General features: G+C 44.4%; 1 protein-coding gene across 1 annotated transcript in view; it reads left to right on the top strand.

Annotated features, from left to right (window-relative positions):
• LOC109519006 (cadherin-12-like) overlaps window positions 1–21,098 on the top strand; it is a 133,263-nt gene that overhangs the window by 80,059 nt on the left and 32,106 nt on the right. Inside the window, exons 5-7 of the mRNA XM_019875232.1 lie at window positions 10,044–10,338; window positions 16,320–16,439; window positions 19,105–19,272. Of these exons, the coding sequence (XP_019730791.1) occupies window positions 10,044–10,338; window positions 16,320–16,439; window positions 19,105–19,272 (583 nt within the window). The remainder of the gene's footprint in view (window positions 1–10,043; window positions 10,339–16,319; window positions 16,440–19,104; window positions 19,273–21,098) is intronic.

The raw sequence follows: 21,098 nt of genomic DNA, 5'->3' as shown, positions 1-21,098 counted from the left end.
ACTGATGACGCGGGAGCAACTGGGATGTTCAGTATCTTGCTCAAGGACACTTATGCATGGCCAGGGGTTCAAACCACCAACCTCCAGGTTGGCAAACGACCACTCTAGCCATGCCGCCCTTCTTGGTTTAGTTTCTTCCGAATGATGTCACACTCATACCAAACCCGAGCTACAGTCGAAAACTGATCAGGATTTAATGATCCAAACTTTACCGCTTGGTGGAAAAATACCTTATAGTTGCAGCAGAATTCATTATACCAATCCTTTTGCTTTCTTTTTTTTTCTTATGTGGTCGTTGGAAGAACTTGTGATACCCTGACCTTGGGGCCCATCAGTCATAAAACCCAGATCGCTAATGGCGAACCACCATCAGGCACTCATGCGGACTCGAGTTTGCGCCTTACTTAACGATCATCGACTTTTCTGTGAAAAGCATCTAGAGACGAGAGTGGGCCCTAACGACGTTGATGGCGGCGTGAGCTAGAAAGGATAAAAGCCGCTGAGGGTTGAGGGCAGGGTGACGGTGACACGATCTTTGACGCAGTTATCAAGTTGACTTTAAAGAGCAGAAAAAAAAGATCACAGTCCTCCTTTTCCAAGAACATAAATGAACCCAAGTGGACCACCGGCTGGGCCACCGGCATGAAAGGAGCTTTTAGAAGGTATTCTGAGTCCGGGCTGAAAGTGTGATTTCCACATAACAAACTCGACGGTGAATTCGCTACGTGTGGGTGTGTTTGTGAGCAGGAAAGCGGCAGCGAACGACGAAACAATTAGCCGGCTAATTGGCGTCATCGTTTCTAGCTGTCTGCCAATTTGACTGAGACAAAGCGGCGCATTTTCTCTCGCCAATGAGCTTTTTAACGATTATGTACTTAGGCAAAAAGGAATGGTGTCGCGGGGCTCGTCATCCTACCCTGCTGTCCTTTGATTAGCATGTTTAGCATTTAGCATTTGTTTCGTAGCATAAGCGAGTGGAAGTTGGCCGCGGTCGTCGCGTTGCACTTGGGAGATCAAACCGCCGTCGTGTATCAGGTGTCGGTATATCTGTGGTTAATTTTATTTTTGCCTTACGTACTCGTACAGCGGTACCGCTACTTACCAACATCTCTTCATATGAAATTTTCAAGTTACTAAACGCCTCAACGGGAAAATATTGCCTCTAGTTATGAAAGAAATTTCAAGATACGAAAAGTAAAAATACAGTATGGCCTGCTAGTCGCAGCTCTGAGTTTCCTGAACGCAACATACTTGTAGCTGCTTTGCGATTGGCTAGTCCAGAGCATCATCCTGGCATCCCATTGGCTAAGAGGGACCTCTACCGTACATGTTTATGTGTGTAGATATGCAGCATCCTCGTCATTTGCCCCTTTGAGGTGTTCCGGTAGTTTGACGTAAATGTGAGTCACCCAGAAAAAGTATTCACCAGTCGGGCGATCGCTCACTATGCTAATGTTTGCCTTGGACATTTTCGAAGCCGACAAAAGCAAACGTCCTTGAATCATTTCTTGACAAAACGCCAGGCGAAAACCGCTCTTGAGAGAGAACATGGACTAGAGAGGGCAAAAAAACGATGACTCAGTTAAAAGCTAAATGACCATTTTTATTCGTTACTCTGTTCTTTGTTTTTTATATTATGCACAACTCATTTATTGTGCAATAATCTTTGTAACATGTATTTGTGACATACTTTGATGCATTTTTTATGCTTCATAAAACATTTATGTCTGAATTTTGCGGGGCTTGGAACGGATTAGGGCATTTACATGGAAAACCCGTCTCGACTACTTCGTTCAGAAATTTCTTCCAGAACCTATTAGTTTCGTAAGTTGAGCTACCACTGTATTGGCCATCCATTGAGATAGACTCAATATTGTGGCATATGGTTGTGTATTTCCAGTGCCTTTATGCTAATGCACAGCCCTTATGCATGTTTAATGGGATGCGCTGATCTGGTCTCTCTCTTCTCCGCCGCTGTTGTTATCGCACGGCTTTGTTTTCATCTTGTCAGCCATTACGAAGCATAAGTGCAGCGTCTCCAGCTGCGTGCGCTTGCTAACATTTGCCAAGTCAGCCCGCCGAGCACCTGGCACGCGCGCCGGCACACACTCGCAAGTCTCCTCCGTCGCCTTGTATTAATTTTGAATTTACGTACCCTTTGGGCTGCTCCATAAAAGTCAACGATTTGAGTCGCTGAGTGGACGAGCAACCGAGTCAAATCCCATTTTGTCCGCCGTATCGCTCCCATTATTTTCTGCTTGGTCAGTGCGCGCGCGCTAGGAGAGGCATGCGAGCAGAGACAACTAAGTCTTCTGTGTGGTCAGCACGTTCAAACACAACATGTATGGAGTGCTCATCTGCGGTTATTATTATGATTATTATTATTATGACCAGAGTGTTCACCGATGTTATGGATCAGCTGCTTTGTGAGATTAAAAAGCCAGTGCGAGCAAACCGCTATTACAAGAAATGTATCCAGAAAAGTCGTTCCAAAAGTCAAACTACACCCCAAACACAATGTTACATTCAATTTTAAGCTAATATCCTCCTTTTTAAATAATTTTTTGATTTTCATTTTTTTTTCATTTTTATTATTTTTATTTGTGAACATGTGGCATATCGGCAATTATAAAAAAAAGAAAAAAAAAACACACTTTTGTTTGGCCAGCTTCAATTATTTGCGATTTTTGCATTGGCAGCATTGGCTCGGTTCTGAGCTGTGTCGTGATGTTTCACTCCACACCCTGGACGGGTTGTGATGTGAATCACTCCATTCAATCTCAAGTTCAAGGAAGTCATTTATCGATTATTATCTTACAGCTAGTACCGGTCAAGGTTAAGCTGCAACCCCGACTTATGACCCGTTGCTGTCGAGTGCAATTCCAACTTTGGCGCGACAAACAAGACGAGACGTCAGTTATGACAGCGTGTGGAATTTGGTGTCACAGAAAGTCGGGGGAGAAGGTGAGAGAGGTGCCGGGGGGTGGGGGAGGGGTGGGCGGTGGGTCAGTGAAGGTGTTACGGATCAGCTAGTTATGCTATTAGCGCTTGACTTTGTCCTTTGAGCGGCTCGGGGATGCTGCAGATAACATTTCAGTTCTTATTTTCGGTCCACACAAACACGCGAAGGTCACTTTGGAATCCAAAGTTGGGATGCACACAGTCGGTCTATTTGGAAATTTTTTTCCACACCGTAAATGTCCTCTGACATTTATTTATGCTGCCATTTATGCTGTATCAGAAGAGGGCGGGGCTTAGCTTGTGAGGGGAAAAAAAATTCGGTCAGAGGACAAATGGTTGATTTGCGGTCTAACGTCAAATAAGGCCCAGTTCAGTTCTGCAGTTTCTGAATGGCATCGGTCAATCTCGTTTCCTCGTTTCTCGTTGTTTGGTCTTCCAGGTAAGAAAACACCAGTGAATCACAGAGAAAAAAAAAGAGGGGGGGCGGGCATATTGCACTACAGAAATCAATTTTCTGTAAGTGAAAGCGTAGTATTGTGTTGAGGCAAGGTTACCCGCTATTATCAGTGGATGCTTTGATGCTCTTTGGCCGTGTATCAAGTAAAACACACTCAGAGAAAAAGCCGCCAAATGCCGTTCGCTCGAGCTGGAATGGACGCGTGTGAGCAAAACAACCTTTATCAGATGTGAAAATCTGCTAAATTTCCTCGTGAAAGCATTTACGCTCGGTTGCGCCGCGTTTCCCCTGCGTCTGACCTCATTGAACCAAAGTGGCAACAAGCCAAGTGACGTTTTCAGATTTGCTTAGCGCACTAATAATTGCTAATATGTTTGCGTTGTGCACAGCCGCCACTAAACGCGAAGGCAAACACCAAGCAGCCACCGCTAATCGCGGCTCACCAAGGTGCAAATAAGGTTCCGCGGCCGCCATCTTTATCAGCAACACACGCGCTCCGATTAAAGTATTCAAGCTGGTTTTACATGTGGCCTCTTAAAGACTCACCTCATCCGGAGATGCTTTGCCGCCGTGCAGTGTTGTTAAATCTGCAGGGGAAATATTATTGCAAAATTGAGTTTTAAGTCCCGTATTTTCCGCACGATAAGGCGCACATAAAAGCATTCGTTTTTTTTTAAGTGCGTCTTGTATACGGAAAAATATTCTGATTTCTTGGACGTAGTAATTTAAAAGTTCTGTCAAGCGCGTTGTTATAGCTGCAGCAGTTGTGAAAGCTCAATATAAATAAAGCTGTATTGTATTATATTCCCTTTAGCGTAGCTCCATCTAGTGGCTGCACAACGCAACCACAGCCACTACTGTAGCTTCATTTCTATGCGCCTTATAAAGTGCTTTTTTTTTTTTCTTCTTCCTTCCGATTAATCAATTTACGCTACTGACAGCACGGCACGTCCAAGGGTGCACGTCCTCCACATCGTTGCACATTAGCGGTTCAAGCGTCAAGGACGTCAGGGGGGTTAATCTGCCAATTAGCTCACGCGGAACGCCGATGATGTGCGAGCAAACGTCAGGCGTCAGCGTTCCGACCGCTTGGGCTGAGCGAGCGCCGCCATTAAGTCGCTCGCATTTGGTTCTGATTGATCGGAAGGAGAGTCGCGTCAGTTTGGATCGTCAAATTAATTAGATTAATTCAGGGTTAATTACGTTCTGATTAATTCGGAGAAGTCGTTGGAATATTGAAAGGAGTAACCTGAACCGTTGAAGGAAACTTGAAGCCATACCAAGATGGCTTTTGCTGTGGATGTCAGATTCTGATGGTGGCATCGAACTTGTGGACATGACCTTTTGGGGATAAAGTCGCCAAGAACATCTGGAGTAACAGCTGTGCACGGCAGGAAGGAGACTTTCAAAAAGAGAGGCAGAGATGGGTTTATATAAGACTAATTGAGACAGATTTGGGGTAAAAGCACCCTCGGTAAGGGAAAGTAAAAGAGCAAAGGAACGTCACAATTTGAGGTCTTAAGATGTCGCCCAGTCTGAACCTTGAAGAGAATTGTATCAACTGGAAATCTAAGCTAATAGCCAGTTAGCATCGGGCAGGGTTGATAAGTCAGTACGATCAAACTACTGTTTCTGTAATTCAGAAAAATAAATCAGAAAATCCAATTCCAAAATGTAGACTAGACCCTGGTTTGATTTTATGTGAATCATCACCCTTTCAAACATCGTTTTTCGTTCCAAAACTAATAGCCGCTTAGCACCATGCTAGGTTGACAGCCAGCAGGACCAAACTTGCAACTTCATGAAATGCGGCCGCCCTTGGAAATGTCCAAAAAGTGTCCACCACAGTGTGTTGACCTGGTGATGCGCCAACGCTTCTGACACCAGAAGACGAAAGGTCGCTCATTTAAATAAAAGTCTGTAAAGCACTTTGACAAAAGGCCGGCGCTGCATCTCCTTCAGACTTGTTTGCTCCCCGGAATGACCATCCCCACCCCCCTGGCTTTTATTGACGGCACTTCCCCGTCCCGCTTCCCGCCTCCGCTGAGATTTATATGGAATCTACACTTCCAATAAGGAGTCATGAGAGAGGAAGCGGAGCACCTTTTACCTCCACGGCCCATTAAATGCGGTTTAGTCGAAGCGCTTTGGGATTCTGCAGTAAAACGCTCCGGGAGATGAGGTGTCCCGTCGGACCAAAACGTGTTTACGGTGACCGGATGGCAAAAAGCTGCATTTCTTAAAGGCCTTAAATAAGACAGACCGTAAGAATTAATCCAAAAACAAGGCGAGGAGACTGTTGCCCAGAGCGCTTGTCGCTGACCTCCAGCCTGCTGAGGACATGACGAGCCTGACGATCATCTCGTTTATCTGTGAAATGGCATCCGGCTAGCGGCGTGGCTAATGCGCTGACACCACTTATCAGCCGTTTGATGATCCTTAAATAAGATGGATCTGTGGGAGGACCGCGGGAATTATGCAGACAGCCAACAACATATGGACAAGTCACCTTTACGCTGACAGAACTCTTATTGGCTGTTTTTTTGACTGGATACCAGTCCAGTCAAACAACCCCCAAATCATCTACTCACCTGTCAGGACAGACTCCAGCATCGCCGTTAGTCTCACTTACATGTGTCTGTCTTGTCCGTACGTTGACATTTAAGTTCCACGTCGGGGGGGAAGGCCCCCCGTTGCTTAATCAAGTGTGATATGAGAAAAGGCATCGACCCGATCAATCACGGTTGCTAATGTCGCATGTGGCGGGCGTGATAGGGCGACAGGCACCATTGGGATGCTTGACCTATGTGGCCATTTTGTCAACAAACACACAATCTCGTATAAATAGCTGCCGTTGGACGAAGCTAATGCAGACAGCGACGGTCTACCCGCCCTGAAAAAAAATCTGAAAAAAAAGTATATCATGAGAACGCTCATCATGACTCAAGTCACGTCCCGAGTCACACGCTCCCAAGTCCAAGTCGAGTCTCAAGTTTTTTAGTTTTGTTCAAGTCACAGGTCATCAAAACAGTGACTCAATTCTCCATCTTTGCTTGGCACTGAGCTAACACAGCCCGTTACGTGTCATATCTATTTTGTGGCCTCGCTTTCACACACACACACACACACACACACACACACACACACACACACACACACGCACGCACGCACGCAACACTCAGATAGCATGTACGCTTTTCATACAAGGCCTCGTTTCAGTCCACGCGCTGCAGAGAGTCGCTCGAAGCCTGGCGGCGCAGGCGTGACGCGGCTACAGATAGCGAGGTGTCATCCGCCGAGAAATGGCCCGCGCGCTGATATCGATCTGCTATAATAACCTCGCCGCGCCGTTTCTGATAGCTGAGCTTTCCCGCCGCCTAACTGTACTTCCGCGCTAGCGCATCGGTCGCTCACGCCGCAGCTAGCTAGCGTCGGGAGGTAAACAAACAAGCGCGTCGGGTGTCTATCTCCCATCGATTATTTCGCGGGCGTTAATTGGATCTGCGGCGTGAACTTGCATGTTGTTTTGCAGCGTATGACAAGGTTATTAGCATAGATACCGTAACAAACGGTGAACCCTTGCTAGTCACTAAGGGTTAGCAACCAAGGGCCCAATGTGAATAGAAAAAAAAAAATTAATCAGCAAATTGTACACGCTCTCTTGTTTAAACCCAAAACTATGAACCCAACAAACATTTCAGTAACGTTTCAGACATGTCTTACAACTTTACTCTGAAATTTAAATTGATTGAAAACTTGCTGGAGCAGTGTTTTTCTCGATCACATTGCTCAAGATGAACATGACGTTGCTGTCATGAAAAGCCTTCGATTGCACAGCGCCCCCTTGACGGAAAAGAGTTAATAAGCAGGGCCTTTCAGACCTCATGTGGAAGCAAACCTGATTGGTCAGGCTTCATGGGCCCATTCCCAGGCTTCCCATACGTGCTCCTTCGAGGTGCAGCGTATAATCCCGGCTGCAGAAATCCAATTACGCCATTTTTTTTTTTTTATTAACACAAGCTGCCTACATTCTGCACCAAAATCAGTCAAATGAATCAATATGCAACCTTTGTGCATAGCAGATGAGAAGTGCCGCTTGGTGCACATCTTAACTGGAGAATGAGGCACAACTATCTCCCATGGCCGGGAACTCGATCAATATGGATATCATGCTTCATATTCATATTCCTGGACTACTGTGAGCATTATATGGCTGCAATTAATGGGAGAAAAAAAATATATAGGGGACGCATAATGCGGAAAATGCCCAGTTGCTTAAAACAACTGTGCCAATCTCTGTCTCTCACTATTTATGGAAATGCGTTTGTGAGTAAGCCATTCTGACTTTTGTGAATTAAATGACGGATTGAAAACGTAAACAGAGTTGCATTATTAGAATGGATTAGCATTAGAAAACATTCAGCGATGTGTCGATTTGTGTTTGCCAACGTGTCCGTTGCATGCGCCACATATGCAGATCGGTAATTGACTGTGTTTTTGACGGTTGCGTTTTTGAAGTGCTGCCTCCACCAAGGAAAATTGTTCTTCACACCTTTCCCGTCAGACTCCAGGTTGTCATCTCGTGACATTGTCCCTTTGCCACCGTCCCCGTCGTCATGGTAACAAAGCCTATTGGCCCTGTAGAATAGCGGGAAGGGCAAGTAACATCAAGAGGAGCTATACAAGCTGAATGTTTAATCAGGCAAACATTTTCCAAAATTGTGATGAAATAATTTTTGAAATTGAGTTTGGACAAATGAAACCTTTTTTTTTTTTTTTGTGCGCCACACTACCTGCAAATTTGTTCTTATCGCTGAATCAGAAATGCAAATGGGAAAATACAAAAAGAAACAAGCCTGTCACCTCATTAATTTTTACACAAAATGGCAATGGCTTTTAATGAATGAGAGGGGGATGTCATTAATTTAAGGAAAAGGAAAATCAAGTGTTTCAAATGAGGAATACTTTGGCACACAGAGGAGACATGATTGAAGAGTCAAAAAAATATAGATTTTTTTTCCCCTCTTCACTATGCAGGGAACAAAAAAAAATTGATTTGGTTTTGGCTACAATTTGTACAGATGAGATGATAAATCAACAGAAGTGTGTGTGTGTGTGTGTGTGTGTGTGTGTGTGTGTGTGTGTGTGTGTGTGTGTGTGTGTGTGTGTGTGGCCCACAGAATCGTCGCCGCCCGTGTGTGACATTCACGTTGACTTTTTTTTTACAAGCCTTTCCATTGCAGCCCTCTCCCGCCCAATTGCGTAAGACTCCGCAGATGTTGCACTTTTCTTGGTTTGATTGTAAACTCACTCGCAGGACGATTAGCGCGCCGGCGCTTGCAACAGTCCGTCTGTAGGATTTGCAACGCGCCGCGAGCAAAGTCCCCAGCAAAGCGCTTTCATGTACCTATTAGCATCTGTGGCAGTCAAGTCCACATGAAGAAAAAAAAAACCCACCAAACAGTAAGTGTGGGTGGTAAATGAAGCAAAAACAGCTTGGCAAATTTGTAAGTTCTTCCCCCTGCGGGTATGCTTCTCCAATCTGTTCAGCACCCTGCAACCAGCACCGTGTTTTATTAAAAAACTTACAAACCTGAGCGTGCACGTTTCAGGAGAACACCCGAGAGCAAAGACGCTCTTAAACTCATCGTCTGGCAGCCAAAGAATGCCCACAGGAGACGGCAAACTTTGATTTGAGGCAACAGAAAAGACGCATCTGTCAGATAATTGCCTTTTTTTTTTTTTTTTTTTTTTTTTTGCATCGTACAAAGGCACAAACATCACAAGACGAGACCACGCTAACATCGTTAGCCTTTTTTTATTTATCTGCTGGCATTTTGTAATTCATCAAGGTATAGCTTAGCTTTCATGCTCTTCCAAATCACATGAGATCATTGTGTCGTTGGCGCCAAATAGTTCGTAAAGTGTGCGGCGGACCTGCGTGGTCAGTTAAGTCCACTCGTGCCGTCTGTTCCCCACCCGGCTAATTCTCCAAATCCCTGTTAGCATGTTAGTTTCTCTTCGTTCTTAGCCTCATCAATATCGCTCGCTGTTTTAAGTCCCATAGATGTCGGTCATTCAAAATCTCAACCGCGTTTGGATGGATGGATGGATATTATCGTTAGGAATCGTGACCACGCCCATGCTAGCCCGGTGAACAACCAATTGTGTTCGTCACTCACTAGCTGAGCTTGAATATTGAGAAAGGTCAACGATTAAGACATCAAAAGCTCACAAGAGGACATTGACTCCTGAACGAACTTTCGCTTTGATGACTTGGATCTGAAGTTTGTTGCTTGGCGCGACAAAAACCATGAGAAAGAAAGTACAAGAAAGACGGCAGCTCATCGGTCACCTCGGTCCGTTAGCTGTGAAGTCGTCCCTTGTTGTTGAGCGTCCGTGTCGCACACGAATGGAATTCAGGTCTTAATCTCCGCAGCGAGTTTGTATCATTGATGAGAGATTTATCCTCATTAGTCAATGGGAAATTCTGACAGCGCAATCATTTGCTCTTTTTTTTCCTCCCTTTTCGACAGCGTCTGCAGAGCTTTGAGTTTGAGTCGCGTGTCAGTGTTAGCGCTCAACCTGTCCTCTTATTTTTATTTATTTATTTTTTGTCTTGCAGCTGCACACAGACCTGGATCAGGGCGACAGCGCAGTCAAGTACACGCTGTCGGGCGAAGGGGCCGGCTCCATTTTTACCATTGACCAAACCACGGGGGACATTCACGCCTTACGGAGTCTGGACCGCGAGGAAAAGCCTTACTACACGCTACGTGCCCAGGCCGTCGACCTCAACAGCAACAGACCCCTGGAGCCCGAGTCTGAGTTTGTCATCAAGGTGCAAGACATCAACGACAACGAGCCAAAGTTCTTGGAAGGGCCGTACCGGGCCACCGTTCCTGAGATGTCACCCGTGGGTAAGGCGGCAAACGCGACCAGACCACACTCTTTTTGAGGGCTTCTTTCGTTTATCTTGATATGTTTGCGTTGAATTGGCAGAGAGGGCGTGTCTTGAAGTCGAACTGGCCAAATTAGGCGGTACAGAGCTCGGCAAAAGTCGGAACACTTGGAGCTAGACTGTTCTTGGTTGTTGAAAACGTTTCACTGTCGATCCAATTTTTTTATTTTTTTTATTATTTTTTTTTTTTTTGTGGGCAAAATGGCCACTCACAAGTGAAATGTTTGGTCGGTTCATTACCCAGAAAATATTACTGGCCCGAACTGGCAATCACAAAGAAAAACATAGTGACCTCGCGGATGGGGCTACTCCCAACCGAAACATAAACAGTGGAACACCATACTTAAGATTTAGATATCTTCATCAACTTTTTTTGGTCAAAGGTGAAATGTCTTCAACAGCCAAGTAGAGTCGGTATCAGGATTTTATGAAACATACTTTTGGGTCATTGATTGCGCATGAGGCCACGTTAGAAAATTGAGTAGCAACATGAACATCTGAGGGACACAGCCAGATTTGAGATGGGCATTTTTTTAGATTTTATGGCCATCTTCTTAGCTCTGAACTGAAATTATATCTCCCTGGCATTCAAAGCGCTTCTTGTGTAATATCTAGGTCGATGTGTCACAGGAATGAATGATGATATTCCATTGGCCTTCATTATCCAAGCAACAGGGAGTAAAGGCAAACGGAGCCCTGGGGAACGCCACTTTTAATTTTCAGCGGCAATGAGGTGTAACTACGAATCAACAGTAGGTGAATCCCTGTCCTGTCAAAAAAAAAAAAAAATTCTGTTGAAAGCTACAAATGAAAGCACTGGCTGGGCAGCGATGTGATGAAAATGTGCCGGAAGCAAGACAATCGTCAAAATGGCCGCCGCAGCAGGATTTTCGATGTCGTCTCATATATTTCAAGTTGTAGCTTTCACAAAGGATTAGAATGTGTCATGTTCACCAGGTTACAAAAAAAAACAAAAAACACCCGATGCAGACTTGACACAAACATTGTCGACGAAGGAGATAAAATAACGCAACGAGGAAAAAGTCCAGACTGGAGAGTAGCGAATGACAAATGTGCATAATTAGTTCGCCATCAGCGCAACTGCCCCCAAGTTGATGAGCTCTAAATGTCGTGTATTTGTTGAGGGCTTTCAACAATGAACCCGCAGATTCGTTTCTCCCGCAGCTAGCTCTCGTCGTTCAGAGTTTAGTGAGTCCCAATTTCTCCGCGTCAGTTTTTTTTTTTTTTTTTCTCCCAAGCAAAGCCGGCGTTCACCTTCACGGCGGATGTGGAGGCACGTTTGTAATTGTAGAAGTGAAATCGTCTTCAAGGTCACCAAAGCCCTCCGGGGTTCAGGACAAGAGGGAGGCGAGTCGGAATAAATAATTCAGGTCATTTTCTTGTTTCGAATGAAAACACAGCGACATCAGTCAACGTAACCTCGGGAAGATTCCAAATGGCCTTGAGAAGTCCAGTTTCTACTTGTTGTCTTCTGCTGAGTCAGTCCATACCGATCCAGAGCTGTCCCGACTCCTTTCTGCTGCCCCGGGACCCGCCGAAATCATCGACAGCGATCGCGCCGACAAAGTCAATGCATGCTAAACATGACACTTCTGCAGAGTCAGCAGAAAAGTCGAGTAGATTTATGGTGTCGCTGGAGTTCCCTAAAGCGATAACAAGACGGTAAAGACATTTAGAACGGAGACGGTCCGAAAAACCGACTTGAAGCAGGTTTCGGGGTTGTGTTTCATACCAGGGTCGGTGTGAGGATTTTGATTTCAGGTTCCAAGCTCTGGTTTGGGTTTCAAGGCTGGATTAGAGTTTCATTGGGAAGATTTGGCCGACATGTTTAGCGTTTCAAGTTCGAATTTGAAATTATGCGAGTGTTTTTCAAGATTGCGTTCCGGTTTCCAGTTACCGTATTTTCCATGACCATACGGCGCACCGTATTTAAAAGCCGTAGTGTCAGTTACCGATGCTGTTTCTGTTTTGATGCTAAAACGTACACTAGCTTAAAAAAATACAGTAGCATTCTTCCACGCTAGCATTTTTTTTTTAAGGCAGCGGGAGAAAAACTGATTTCAGTTGTATTTTATTGAAGTACGGTTTTTAACTATGTATTCATGTTATTTGTTTGATCGATCTTCATCCTCAAATCCATCGAGGTCCTCATCTTCTGTATCTGAAATGTTCAAGTTCCCTGGCGTCATTGTGAGAGTCGGTCACGTAGCCGTGCGGCTACTCAGAAATGATGCCCGGCTTTTGCGAAAGCTCGGACAACAGTGCGAGCAGACACGTCAGGCGCGTCACACAAAGGCATTCACCACGTTTTGGAACTTGCACACAAGGCGACCCACATGATGAGGCGCCCTGTCCATTTTGCAGAAATTTCAAGACTTTTAAAGTGCGCCTTATGGTCGTGAAAATACGGGAGGATTATCGGTAGGTTGGAGGGTTTCATACAAGGGTTGGGGTTTAAATTCGGGGTTTTCAATTCAAGGTTAGGGTTTCAGAGTGGGCTTCAAATTAGGCTGATTTTGAATTTCAAAGTTAGATATGAAGACTGGTTTCAGGTTTTAGATGAAGGCCTCCAGTTTGGGTTGGCGGGATTCTCATTCGGGTTTCCTGTCAGGGTTTATGGTTTCACAGTTGGCTTTCCCGGTTAAATTCAGCTCTCAAATTAGGGTGAGGGTTCCAAAGTAGTATTTGAAGACAGGGTCCGGGGTTCCAAACCCGCTTTAGGCGCTTTACTCAAAGGCATTAGCACTGTGTATGACTCATCGCCCGGACATGGCCCCGCGTCCTCTCCGCTAAATCAGATCAACGCAAAGGTGACGATGACGAGTCAACGAAGTTGGCTCGGGGATTCGTCGGTGAGCTACAACCGGCGTGCAAAGCCGGCGCTTCACTCGCCCTGCGGACTTGTGACATTTGAGGTAGAGAGAGGGGCCGCCATTCACATCCAATCCCCCGTGAGAGCAGATCAAGGTAAATCGCCGGAAGAAGAGTTCCTCTCCGTCAGAATGCCAATGACGCCCTCGGAGCGGGAACAAACAAACTAACAAAAAGAAATAAATGAAGAGGGAAGAACGCACGCCGCAAGTGTTTACCGCAAGGTACCGTTTGAGTCGACGCTTGTGTTGCCGCGACAACGCAGCCACCGATAATGAGATGATTGACAGGCGGCTAATTAGCCGAAACTGATTATCCCGCCAACACGTCTGGTGGATTTAGCCTTCCTGTTATCGCTAAGATTTAATAATATAATTGATTTATTGACATGACGCATTTTAAAATATCGGCGCACGCTCGGTTAGAGATGGCAATAAATTGTAATGAGTTATGAAATGATTGCCTCTCTGTAGGACATTCATTATTAAAATGTCATTTATTGACAACAGTTCAAGCATATGATCGCACGTAAATATACCAAAAAAAAAAAATGGTGTTGCTAATCTGTCTCGCAACCTGTTTCCGATCACAATTGTCGACGCGCTGGAGTTAGCCCAACATGAATACTTCAAAACAAAACTTTTTTTTAAATTCCAGACTTGTCGAGACTTTGTTTGTGCCTCCGTCCGTTTTTTTATTGTTGTTTGTTTTAGTTTTGTTTTTTTGTCAACAGGTGATTTTCTCAAGACTTCCGAGTTTTCTAAAAAGTTACCGTCGAAATTTGATGCTATGCCCCGCCCACAATTACAGGCTTAGCCAGGCCTCACGAACGTAAGATCACTCGAATAACCCGCGGATCAAATTCGCAAATGCCGAACTGAGAAGATGCTCGCTATCAGGGTCCCGCATCAAATTGTCCCATATTTTCGTGTTTTTGTCTGCATCGATGATCCCGCAAAAGTTCTCAATAACAGCTCCAATGAAAGGCGTTTAATACCATCATCCATTTGTCAACAGCGTAATTTCTGCCTCGACTCTCCTAATGGTACGCGCCGTTACAATGTGACAATCAACTGAAGCACATACCTATATATTAAACACACACACACACACACACACACACACACACACACAAAGCCACTGTGCGCAATCCGTGTGTCACTTTGACGTTAAGAGTCAGTCACGGCAGTTATTTCAGGCTGCAGTTGCCGCGGTAACACCGCAGTGTGCACGGAGCTATTAGGCTCGTCTGTCAGTTGTGGCAGGAACGGGGGCGGGATGTCCAAGTGGACCGCCGCGTCGACGCTTAATTGTTGTCTCATCGGGTGAAGTTAAAACGAGAGGAAGCCACTTACGAGGCGTTGCCTCACCCTTTTTTTTTTTTTTTTTAATCATGTTACCCAAGTATTAATCTCATCTCAAATCAGACTACGTGTTGCTGGAAGTGAACCGTACTACCGACTTGTTATAGTGCATAACGTTGCTTGTTTTTTTTTTAATTTTTGGTGTCTCACCTTGCTCGGGACTGTTGGTGGCCTGCGGCGGACACGTTCTATTTTAGGAAGTGCAAACACGGGGGAACCGCCGAGGACTTGGGACGTCCTCTGCTCGCGTTGGGGGTCTCGGCACGATGAGATGCTTCAAAAGGTGGCTTTGTTAGCCGCTAATCTGCAGTGTTTTTGTGTTTGAATGTCATTTGTTTCAAGCTTGTTTCCTATGCAGCTCGCGGCAGATTAGCATGGGGCGTATCATCCCGCCTGTCATGGGTACATGGACAGTATTGATCAGGTTTGGGGTTGATCAGTACCCGCATCATGAGATCAGTACAAAAAAATCGTGTTCAGTCCACAAATTCCGCATGGTGGTCCGTACACCTCAAACCCCGAAAAATGAATCTGGCCGAGGAAAATTAGCTTTTGAGCAAAAGGAACATGAGGAAATCGATATTTAGGGTATACATTGATGCATTTTTGCACATATGGATCATATTTCTTGGTTTCAAATTAAAAATGTTTTTATTTGGCAATCCAGTATCAATTTTTTTAAGAATTGAATTTTATTTATTTTTATGACCTTTTGAGAGTAAACGATTTGGGATTTTGTTTATGTTAAAATGTCATTATTTCAGTTCATTTTGAATTAAAATGTTTATTGGCATTCTACTCATGATTGATTTGATTTTCTGTTGGCAAAATGCACTTTGTTTTGATCGAATTTCATATCAGCGGCCCACTATACTTAATTGGTATTGTACCAATACCAATTAAGTTAATTAATCACAATTCCAATTAATTATACTGTAATTAATTGGAATTAAAATACATTTTCATTGCATTGACTTTTAATAAGCGTACATGCAAAAAAAAATGCATATACTCTCTCCATCAACAATTTCACATTTCCTATTTGCAAAATTTACTCGACTCAATTTCCTAATTTATTCCCGTTATGCATTTATTGAGATTGAATGATTATTTTTTTAATGCATCATCATGAACATAATCCAACTACTCTGATCAACTCATTAAAGGGGAAAACGAAAACCCCCAAACCATTCACAGGGGAAAAAGTAACACTTTTGCATTGCCATTCACCCAATACAAAAGTCTTTCTCAGCCGCCATATCGGCAATGCTTGGCATCGCCCGCGTACTTCATTATAATTTCCAGGACGCAACGCCACAAGTCATTCCGTGGCCTCCGTATGTTTACTATGATAAAACGATTTAAAAAACACGCTTATTTCTAATTGAAAAGCCACGGCAAATAATGACTAATGCCGTTAGGCGAGGTGGATCCAACGTGTAATTACGCCGCTTGGACGGCTGCCATGCTAACAGCGTTGGCAAGTCTGCCTCTTTATTTTCCTTGGTGTCCTCCTCTTTATTTCGTCAACGGGCCGCTCTGGATGCAGCCCAACCGGGAGACTAGAAAGAACTGTTCGGCGTGTTTATGCTTTGCGTCAAAGTTTGGCTTTTCCCAATTTGTCGAGGGCAATGAATAACATCAGGTGTGTGTTATTTCTGTTTTTGTTTGTGTGTGGCCGCAGGGACTTACGTGACGCAGGTGACGGCCACCGACGCCGACGACCCGACGTACGGGAACAGCGCCAGAGTGGTGTACAGCATCCTGCACGGACAGCCCTACTTCTCAGTGGACCCCAAAACCGGTAACAGTTCTTAGCCATGTCCGCAGTGTTTCCTAAATTGTCATCTGCGAACCAATTATCAATCCTTTTTCATTCTTCACTTCTTGTATGAAGCTGTGCTATGCTAAAGTAGCATTTTATTTTTTTTTTAGCAGTTACCTGCATTGTTTTATGGGCCACTACCGAAATCAGTCATCGAGTCTGGTCAAGGCTGCCGATTCCAACCGCCGATACTTAAAGGGGGAAAAAAAAAATGTGACTTGTGTGACGTGCGGCAGAAAGAAAAGGCTTTGCTCACAATTTTATTTTATTTTTTTGTTATTGTGTTAAATTAAATTTGAAACATCAAAAGTACATCACTACTCGGTGAGTACTCAAAAAGCGAAAACTCCGAAACAAAGTGGTATCGAACCTCCCTAATTGTTCCCATCCTTTTATGTGAGGCACAATTCAACAAATTAGTGACCCGGCAGCATCCAGATGTCTACCATTCAACGTCTCATCACTTCTCCGCTTTTGTTGCTGACTGCCTAACAATTGTTTACGACTGACGTTTGAAGATGCCCAAACGCAATTACGCCGAAACATTAATGCTGTAATTTATTTCGTTGTTTACGCTCACATTCTGCTGCAGTCAATGCAGCAGAACGGCGGTAAAAGCTTGTGGATTGGCAGCTGGGTGGCAGGAAAGGTTTGGATTTTTTTTTTTAATCCATTATTTGAAACAGATTTTGCCATTGCTAAAACAAATAATAGGAGCACGTGGAAAATTCACTTTTGAATTCACTGTGAAAATATAAACAATGGCTCGCCCACCTCTTTTTGAGTTACGCCACGCGGTGCACAAAAATAGAGCCCGATATGTAAATTAGCCCCAGTACTCCTCAGCAAAATTCACTCGCAGACACATTTTCTGAAAAAAGGCTGATAAAAGATTTAATGTTGTTATTTAATTTCACACTTCATGGCTTACGCACGTACTCCAGACACACCGCTATTTGTGTACGAGCTATTAAAAAGTCACATTTCCATAATGTGTCCCCTTTTAAAAGAGACTTTTGCCGGCAGCGGGACAGCTCTCGGTGTCATAAAATACCTTCATGCATATCACGACGACGACACAGGTGGAAGGTGTTGCCACTCACTGCAGGACACCCACTGAGGCGGGATGGCAAAACAGCGGTAACTACAAACGCAAATCATGCTGCGAGAATAAATATGTTCCCGGCTGGGCGTCCATCTATCCGTGCAAACGCTGGTCGGCAATCAACAGGTGGGAAGAAAGACAAATTGTGAAATTATCTTCACAGGTATACTCGGAATTAAACAAAAATCTCAATTCTGAGTTTCCAACTCACAGGGCCGCACATTCTCTGAAACGTGGACTTTGTAAAACTGAACTCAAATATTACCAAGCATACGTAAATCAACATTTCGCAGCTTCACTTCATTTGCTTTAAAGTCATTCATATCGGTTTGTTAGCTGATGTGCTGTGAGCTAGCTTGCTACTCTACACACACACACACACACACACACACACACACACACACACACACACACACACACACACACACACACATAGCTCAAAAATCTTCCCTGGTTGCAAACAGAAGTGCTCAGTGTTGTTATTCAAATTCCCACGAGAGGAGGTGATGAGCCCGCCGCCCATCCACTGACCATGAGGAGCCCCAGAAACCTCTTGGCTAAGCTAGCTAGCTTCCACACTGCGCAGTGTGGAAAGCCCCGCGGCAGCCCAGTGGGATATATTTCAGTCACCAGAGGCTTTAAGTGGATATATTTTGCTGGCTTGAACATGTTGGGATGCGAAGGCATGAGAACATTGTTGGATGAAGAAGGCATCTGTTTTTTTTTTGGGGGGGGGGGCGTTAGCAACAACGCGTTGTAGGGTGTCAAATGTAGATGACATTCATGTTCACTTGATGGGTATTTTAAGCATTTCTCCCCTTAAAAAAAATCTTCATTTAAAACTCTTCCATTCACGTCAGAATAAAATACTAATGGAATATAAAACCCAGTGGGGTTCTGAGATCTGCTGACTTTGGGTCAGTGAGTGAAGCCCAGAATTGACGCAAACATGGTGAAGCAGCATTTAGCCATTATGCTGCGATCAAATGGAATAAGCTGCCAACAGAAGTGAATTCAGCCCCAAGTGTAAATGCAGCTGCATTTTTTTAATATATTCATTTACCTGCCAAGTACACTTAACAGCTACCCTCATAAAGCATCATGATATCTTATGCTAGTGTTTTTATACCACCAACAGTACACCTCTTGAATGATTATTTTAAGTGAAACCTATGCCTTATCTGTAATAAAATATTTAATACCTTTAGGCTTGTAAACAAAACAAGTACGAAGCTCTTGCAGTCGACAAAGCGCACGTTGCCCTGATGTGAGAATATTTAATCTTGGTCAGATTTGATCTGTCCACAAACGCGCAGCACGGACACCGTGTGATCTTCAAGTGAATCACTGCAAGTCTTGGCTACAGTGCGCCGTTTGAATGTCAAGTTTGTCAAGCGACCTCTATTCCTCCTCCCCAGGTGAAATAAAAATGTGCGCCAGGCATGGACGCGCACTTGGCTGGCTTTTATATAGTTCCACTCTGTTCCTTTAAATGCCAGTCCGCCCGGCGCTGACATTTGTGCTTGTGCTGTGCCGCAGGTGTGATCAAGACGGCCTTGCCCAATATGGACAGAGAGGTGAAGGAGCAGTACCAGGTGCTAATCCAGGCCAAGGACATGGGGGGGCAACTGGGGGGGCTGGCCGGCACCACCGTCGTCAACATCACCCTCAGCGACGTCAACGACAACCCGCCCAGGTTTTCCAAAAGTGAGTGGCGCGGGTTTTGAACCATTTTGACACAAATTTGATTTGAAAATAGTGGTTTCCAGTTCATGCCTCTTCTGTTCACTTTGGCTGAAATAAAGTTTGGACCGGTAGATTCAAGTCGAACGCATTCCCCACTTGTGACACACAACATCTTGAAATGTGTCATTTCAATGACGTTATGATGGAGCACTCTGTTGTCATTCCAAAAAAACAAAAACGACATTAACTTCTGACTTGAGTGCCAAGTCGAACGGCACTCTATCACTCCATCAGTCAATTATCACTCAAAGTTGTCCTCTCACAAAATTTCTTTGAATGACTGCAATGGCGTGCCCAATATGCTTCCTGATGCAACGCCGCCGCTTTAGGGAAGCAATCCGGACTACGACAATCGATGAATCAAGTGACGACCGAAAACGCAACGTGTTGCTGATAATGCAAAGTTGCAACTGTGGTTCTTTGATCGCCTCTTTTGGGTCATGTTTAAGTTAAAAAAAATACAACTCAAAAAAATATATAAAAACAAATAAGACTAATAAAATTCTATGCAATGTAGAGAATTTAAATGTTGCCACGTTTTGTTCATTTTGGCCATCTGGGGGCAGTATAACAAGATATCCGTAAAGCAATGGCGACTGCGCTTACAACTCCGTAAGCTGCAGTAATAATAGTAATTCTTTGCGGAGGATAAAGAATATAAACCTGCCAAGTATTGTCTGTCTACAGTGTTCAAATGCCCATTGTCTAAAGGGTTATATAACAAAGACTCCAATACTGTTTGTTAAATATTAAGCTAGCAGACATTGAGGCAAAATGGTTTTGCTTATGACGTAGCCGCCAACACAGACAAGACACATCAGCATTTGACAACCAAGTCCAAGCCCTTGACTGGACCTGACCGCTCGGTGGACGACCAGAGCCAGATGGTTCGAAACTTGAGTTTGGCATTTCCAAAAGTTTCCGCCACAGTCGCGGCATACGTAATTACACAGTTTGTCCCGATGACGCGCAAAAGGTCGACTTGTTTTCGCATGGCTGCGCCGACAAGCTCCGGTAAATAAAGCTTGTCGGCTGGCCGTTGTTGTCGCTCGTGGAGCATCCTTCTATATTTAGATTTAGGTTTTAGCAAGATGCACTGAGGGGTGGGCTGACTCACTGCGTTTAAGCACAATAATGTGACTTCGCTATTTATTTATTTTTGTAGGTTGCTAAACCTCATGAATTCGCCTCTTTCAATCAGCAGGTCAAAGTGGTAAAAAAAAAAATCAATTTCTGTAAAGTCACTGGTGTGTTTTGGCTAATGTCGGGGACTGTGTGCACAGCAGCAGTCAGCATACGACAGCAAAGCGCAAACCTCCGCAGTGAGCCACACTGCTCGCCGAGCACCCCCGGAATGTAAATGGAGCCGTGCTGTGGAAAGCAAAAAGTTGCTATTTCCATAATTCTGTCACAGCACAAAGATTGGCGCCACGTGCCGATGCTTCTGTACTCCGCCGAAGATGTCCCCACAAGCCCTGATGACAGTTTAGCCGGAGAGAGAGTTCTACTTTAGTCTTGGAACGATCACTTCTTTCAGAAAAAAATAAATAAAAAACCCGGACGTTTTCCAAGGAACAAGGGTGTTCTACATCCGTTCTACATCCGTTGCCAAAACTTTGAAAATCAACACCTGACCTTCAGAGTTCTTAATTATTTAGCAGGCAAATTACTGCCAGATTCATTCCGGAAGCTCCCATCTTGCGCCTCGGATCAACATGGAGGTCAAACTGAGGAATAACAAATGTGCGTGTGTGTGTTTGTGTGATAACATCCAACGGGGGTTTGTT

The sequence above is a fragment of the Hippocampus comes genome, unplaced genomic scaffold, assembly GCF_001891065.2.
Source record: "Hippocampus comes isolate QL1 unplaced genomic scaffold, H_comes_QL1_v1.1 scaffold25, whole genome shotgun sequence".
NCBI lineage: Eukaryota > Metazoa > Chordata > Actinopteri > Syngnathiformes > Syngnathidae > Hippocampus > Hippocampus comes.
Note: the sequence above shows the minus strand (reverse complement) of the source record. Positions and strands in the feature narration are given on the sequence as shown.